This window comes from Tupaia chinensis, unplaced genomic scaffold, assembly GCF_000334495.1.
Source record: "Tupaia chinensis unplaced genomic scaffold, TupChi_1.0 Scaffold000178_1, whole genome shotgun sequence".
In the NCBI taxonomy this organism is placed as follows: Eukaryota; Metazoa; Chordata; class Mammalia; order Scandentia; family Tupaiidae; genus Tupaia; species Tupaia belangeri.
Window position 1 is genome coordinate 594,575 of NW_006159653.1, and position 6,264 is coordinate 600,838.

A 6,264-nucleotide genomic window follows, 5' to 3' on the forward strand; every position below is an offset into this window, starting at 1 on the left:
CCCCCCCCCGGCCCCGCCCCCCCTCCACTTCAGCCCCGCCTCCTCTCCACCTAGCCTCTCCCCCAGCCCCGCCTCCTTTCCCCCAGCCCCGCCTCCTCTCCACCCAGCCCCGCCTCCTCTCCTCCTGCCTAGCTCAGCCCCGTGTGCAGTGGAGCCTACTGTGCCCGGTTGCCTGTGGGGCTGTGGGCCTTGTGCAGTTTGTGTGCTGGTGTTCCCAGGCGCCACCTGGCGAGGAGTGGGGGGTTGCAGGAGCATCCCGGACACCCGCTCAAGGCTGACCGTCTCCCAGGCTACATCCACCTCATGTCTCCCTTCGTGGAGCGCATCCTGTGGCACGTGGGGCTTTCGGCCTGCCTGGGTCTGACAGTGGCCCTGTCCATCCTCTCCGACATCATTGCCCTCCTCACCTTCCACATCTACTGCTTCTACGTCTACGGAGCCAGGTGCGTCCGGCGCGCCCCACCCTCCGCTGGGCAAGGCGGCCCTGCGCCTCGGTATTGACACTGCGCACTCCGCAGGCTGTACTACCTCAAGGTGTATGGGCTGTGCTCGCTCTGGCGCCTGTTCCGGGGGAAGAAGTGGAACGTTCTGCGCCAGCGAGTGGACTCCTGCTCCTACGACCTGGATCAGGTGCCGCCCAGTGGGAGGGCCCCGCAGGTGGCCCTGGAGATGTGGGAGGTGCTCGAGGCATTGATGGTGCAGGGCATGGCCACTCCTGAGCCCAGCCTGGACTGACACGTGGCCCCTGGGCCCCATCTAGGAGCTTCTCTCAACCTGCAGCAGGTGGCTGTGTGCCTTATGTGCTGGCCAGGCCAGGGGTCACCAGGCCCTCAGCATGTGCAGACACCCCCCCGGTGCTGGGAAGGCCCTTGAGCAGGTGTCCAGAGCCACAGTGTGGGTGCCGGGGCAGCAGGGTCTCACTGAGGCGATGGTGCCCTTCTCCCACAGCTGTTCATCGGGACTCTGCTCTTCACCATCCTGGTCTTCCTCCTGCCCACCACAGCCCTGTACTACCTGGTGTTCACCCTGGTGAGTCAGCACCGGGGCTGGGGGTTGTTGAGGGTGGCCAGCCAATGGACTTGGGCTCTGCCTGAAGTGGGCACTGCCAGCTCTGCCAGCAAGCTGAGGTTGTGGGGCAGGCCTTTGCCCTGTAGGCCATGTGGCCTGGCTGTCCTGGACCCCTGGGCAGAGGGTGCTGGCCCCAGGGCAGGGGTCCCACCTGCGGGCATGCTGCTGCCCTAGAGTGTGTGGTGGGGCACTGGCAGAGGTGAGGAGGTCTCCCCTGGGGGAAGGGGCAGGAGAGTGGTCCAGAGGTGGCCTAGCCCCTTCAGGCCATGACACCCCCAAGTGTGGGGGTGTCCTGGTTAGAAGCCGAGGCCCTGCCACTGCCTCCCGTGTCCCAGGTTCTTGAACTGTGCACCCTCCCCAGTTGGGACTGCTCCCCAGGGCCCTGAGTGCCGCTTTCACTGCAGCTCCGGCTTCTGGTGGTCACTGTGCAAGGCCTGGTCCACCTGTTCGTGGACCTCATCAACTCCCTGCCGCTGTACTCGCTTGGCCTCCGGCTCTGCAGGCCCTATAGGCTGGCAGGTGAGTGCCACACGAGAGGCTGCTAGCCCTGCGGACATGCACCTCTGCCGGGCGTGCCTGACGTGGCAGGCTGGGGAGGCCCACCCCACAGCCCGTCTTGTGCAGAGCCTGTCTGTCAGGGCCATCTGCAGCAGGTACCTGATGCCTAGACCCGGCTCAGGGAAGGTTCACCTCTGCTGGCCCAGTAGGCCTGGGGAGGGTGGGATGGGAGTGCCCTTCACCATCTGCTGGGGTGATAACCCCTGAAGGGAGCCATTCCCACTGGCCACAGGGCAGGGCCTCAAGGATCCATCTGACTTGGGAGCTTTGGGGTGTCCTGGTGCAGCCCTTCAGCACTCTAGCCCTGGGCTAGGGTGTGGTGGGGCAGTAACACTCTGGCTGCTGGGTCCAAGCTGGGTCCAAGCTGGGGCTGCCTCCTTGGACACCCTCTGACCCTCATAAGGGACATCTCCTGCCAACCGACCCCCAGCCCCTGCCTCTATTTCCAGCTTACAAGTCCCTGAGGACTGGGCAGGGGAGCAGGCCCCAAGAGCAGCCTGGGGTGCCTAGCCCACAGCTCCCGCCAGAGCTGTTTTAACTCACATGGAAGGCCACACACAGAGGCTGCCTCCTCCCTCACTGGGTTGCCCTGGGGCCTCTTCATCCATTGACTGTTAGCTTCTGCTGTTTGAGAAGTTTCTGCATTGAGACCCTCTAGGTGTGGGAGCCCCAGTGCAGGCCAGGGCTGGGGAGGGCCCCTGCCCTGGATAAGCGCAGAGCTGGCAGATTGCCACCACTGTCCCGCCCGTGCCCCGCTGCTCAGGAAGCCCAGTCCCATTCAGGAGAGCACACAGCCTGCACCCTCCTTACCAGCCGGTGCGTCCCTGCCTTTTGTGAAGTCTTCAGAAGGATTTTTATTTATTTTTCCTATGAGAGACAGAAGCACCCTAACAGTGCCTTCATACCCCATCCACCCATCTCAGCCAGCCAGAGTTAAGAGGCATACCCAGGGAGGTCCTGGGTGCTAGCTTGAGACCTTTCCAATGTGGGTCTAGCCATGCTGCCGCCGTGCCGCCACTGGTTCTGGTGCAGAGGGCGGATGCTGGCTACACAGTCTGCTCCAGGTGGCAGATGGGACTGGCAAGGCCAGGAAGGCTATGCTCCCAGCCACGGCAGGACCTGTGTGCCGGGCTGGCCCGCGTCCACCCTCACCAGTCCCATACCCTCTGCAGCTGGTGTGAAGTTCCGTGTTCTGGAGCACCAGGCTGGCAGGCCTCTCCGCCTTCTAATGCAGGTGAGGCTTCCCTGAGTCTTCGCTCTGTGGCCCAGGTCAGGGCCTGCATGGTTTCTCCAGGGGCTGAGTGACCCCAGGTGGGTGGGTCAGACCATGCAGCCAGCTCTGCTTGGGGTAGCTCTTCTGGGGAGACACAGCTCCTTCCTCCTACCATGCTCTCTTCAGCCCAGGGCGGAAGGCCGAGGGGCTGGCTGACCCCGAGGCCTGGGGTCAGGTGGGCTGGTGGGAGTGCTGAGGGCACATCTCGGACAGTGGGCCCTGCCCGCCCCTGTCCTTCCAGATAAACCCACTGCCCTACAGCCGCGTGGTGCAAGCCTATCGCCTCCCCAGCTGTGGCTGCCGCCCCACACACTCCTGGGGCTCCCTGTGCCGCAAGCTGCTCTCTGGGGAGCTCATCTACCCTTGGAGACAGAGGGAGAGGCCGGCCTGCCGGCTTAGCCGCGTGCCCGCCAGCCTCCTACTTTGTCAGGGTGGCACTGACTGGGGCCTGGACACCCCTAGATGTGGGCGAGCCTCTGCTCACCCCATTCTCCAGCACCATGCAGGTTGCGGGCATGCCCACCAGGGGACCAGCCTGAGCCGTCACGAGCATGCCCTCCCTGATGCCCAGCAGCTCCCAGACCCTGGGACAGCCGCTGCCTCTGCTCACAGCCCCCTGAGCTGGCAGTTTGCCCATCTGCACTCCCTGGGGGCTGCTTTGTGGAGGAGCCACCAACCAGCATTTGGCCCTTGCTTCAGTCAGGCTAGCAGGGCTGCCTTGCACCTCAGCAAGCAGTCTCTGGACATGGTCTGGCACTTGGGCCGCCTGCCTGCCAAGTGCAGGAGTTGCAGGAGGTGTGGGGGTGCCCAGGGTACCGGATCAATGTGTCTGTACTGCAGGCAGGAGGAGACTGCTCCTGTCCACGCGGACCGCCCATGGTGGGTGGGTGGGTGGGTCCTGACCCTGCCTCATGTCAATAAAACCTCCACTGGTCCCCCCAAGGTGCACGCTCAATCATTCTTATCCCACTGGGCAGTGGGACTGGGGGTGTGTGTGGTCAGGCTAGGGGTGTGCAGACACTCTGGTCTGGGCCTCCTTACTTGGGCTTGCCTGGAGAGGGTGCTGGCTGTCCAGCCCCAGGCCCTTGAGGGCTCCTTGGGGCAGGATACCCCTCCCCGGCCAGACTGAGCTGACCCTGCTCCCCTATAGCCTCCAGAGGCCTCAGGGCTTGTGCCCTGTCTGCAGTCCCACAGGTGAGCTGGAGCAGAGAGGTCCCTCAGTAGCCCCAGGCCTGTGGCTCCACCAGGACCAGTGGGAACTGGCTAGAAGTCGGCCGTATCTTGCACAGGGCCTGGGCCTGCACAGACTGCCAAGATCCCAGCGCTGGGGGCTGCTTCCTGTGGTTACATGCAGGCTCCACCGGGCACCGTCGACCAGGTGCAGTTGACTCGAAGTGCAGTTGTGGGGGCCTCCACACTTCCTGTGCGTACCCGTCTGTCCATCTGCTTTGGGCTCCCATTGAGCAGGCCCTACCCCAGCCATTGCCCTGTGCCGGCCATGTCACAGGCTGTATAGCAGTTGTCACCCTGTGCTGGATGCTGGACTGTCTGTCTGAGGCCAGCCCAGTCCTGGCACCAGAGCTGGCGGGGGCAGGGCGGTCTGCCTTGCCATCAAGGTGCCACCTGTACTGCAGGCCTGGCCTGGCCTGACTCCCCTTGGGCTGGCTTCCCGCTATTCCGGCCTGGGCAGAGCCTCGCAGAAACGTCAGGGCCAGCCTACAAGCGGGCATATGCCACTCAATAGCTGGGGCTGCCTAGAGAACAAAGCTCAGAGAGGGCAGGCAGCTTGCCCAAGGCCACACAGCAGCACAGGCCCGACCATCACGCTGCCCCCCTTGCCTGTGCTCTGCTGGGCTTGGAGACCTGAAGGGATCTTGAACATGGGAGACACCGCAGTGCCTCCCTCAGCAGGTGTGGCCACATCTGCTCTCAGCCCGGCTCTCCTAGACTTCAGCATGGATTTCTGAGGACACAGGTGTCAACTTACATGGTCGTGGAGCAGAGGTCACAGTCGGGACTTGAACATGGATTCAGTGTGCATCTCACCTGCCGGCCTGGACCCCGCACACAGTGACACCTCCTGGCAGCCCTGTGGCCTGTCCCCTCGGAGGCCTCTGGTCACAAGCCTTGTCCAGGACATGGAGGCTGCGCTGGGCAGGCAGGCACCAGGAGCCCTGACAGGGCAGGGTTGGACAGGACCCACAGTGGGGCCACTGCCAGCCACAGCTCAGGCACACGCAGATGTCAGCTAGGTCACTGGTCAAGGTGCTGCCCATCGGGTCCTTGTAGCTGGTCGTTCAGGGACATCTGAGCCCTTGCAACACCCTGTCCCTCGTCACTCTTGCAGGCACCACTGTCTCCAACACTGCCCACTGCTGATGTTAGTGGGCAGAGGACAGAACACTCCCAGGCCTCTCATTTTGCCGACTTGGACAGACTCCATCCGGAGGCTGGGCCTCAGCCCTCACCCAAAGACAGTGGACGTGGGGACTGCGAGGGGATGGTGTTGGGGGCCTTCCTTGAGAAGCTGCTCAGGTGCCCCTCGACTGCCCCTGTGGGCTGCCCCACACTTCTGAGCGGGGCTTCTGTTTGCACACTCCTGGGCTCCTGCTCCTCCACCCTGGGTCCTGCCACGCAGCACCCCTCTGACCATGCAACTGGGCTCAGGGCCCAGACCCGCGTGGGTTCCTGCAGCGCCTTTCCACCCTGAGGTCCGGGACAGCAACACGGGCCTAGTTCTGAGTCTGCCCTGCGAGCAGGTCTCGCCCTTCAAGACGAGACGTGGGCCTGTGTTGGGCTTCCTCGTGCCCAGGGGCCCCTGTTGGCCAGGCAGCTGCTGGCGGAGAGCGCTTCTCACCAGCATCCTCAGCGCAGGCGCTCCTGTCCCTGGAGGGGCAGCGGTCTCATAGCGGCCCGGGGGAAGGCCGAGCGCGGCGAGTGGGGGTGCCCGCTGGGGACCAGTGTCCAGGGAAAGGCCACTGCTGGCAAGGACACGGTCCTCCGGACTGCCAGTGAGTTGCTGGCCCTGCCCTCCCCTAGCCAGGAGCGCCCAGGAGGCCTCTCCCTCAGGCAGGCGAGGACGCCAGGGCTGCCCACCACCTGGGCGCCAGCTCCTGGGCCGACGGGCGGCCATCCTGGCCTGTGACCCGCAGCGGGCTCTGTCCAGGCCGCATGCCTCGCCGGGGGCGCCCCTCCGACCGAGGCAGTGTCCCGACGGCCGCGCCTTCCGCTCACACCTGCCCCGGGGTGCGCGCTGCGCCCGAACCCGGCCTTCTCATCCAGCGCACAAGCCCATGAGTAGGCTGCGCCGGGCGCGCCGAGTCTCAGCCCCGCGGCGACCGCGCTCCGCAGCCGTCTTGCCCCGT

The 6,264-nt window shown here is 64.8% G+C and overlaps 1 protein-coding gene across 2 annotated transcripts in view; it reads left to right on the forward strand.

Moving 5' to 3' along the window:
• The window catches only part of PIGQ (phosphatidylinositol glycan anchor biosynthesis class Q), a 12,752-nt gene extending 6,499 nt beyond the window's left edge, over positions 1 to 6,253 (forward strand). Inside the window, exons 7-12 of one of the 2 annotated variants that reach the window (XM_006146354.3) lie at positions 290 to 443; positions 519 to 630; positions 949 to 1,029; positions 1,473 to 1,587; positions 2,799 to 2,860; positions 3,141 to 6,253. In XM_006146354.3, the coding sequence (XP_006146416.1) occupies positions 290 to 443; positions 519 to 630; positions 949 to 1,029; positions 1,473 to 1,587; positions 2,799 to 2,860; positions 3,141 to 4,028 (1,412 nt within the window). In that variant the 3' untranslated portion in view covers positions 4,029 to 6,253. The remainder of the gene's footprint in view (positions 1 to 289; positions 444 to 518; positions 631 to 948; positions 1,030 to 1,472; positions 1,588 to 2,798; positions 2,861 to 3,140) is intronic. The other variant, XM_006146355.3, reaches the window with a different exon arrangement.
• Positions 6,254 to 6,264: the final 11 nt, after the last annotated feature.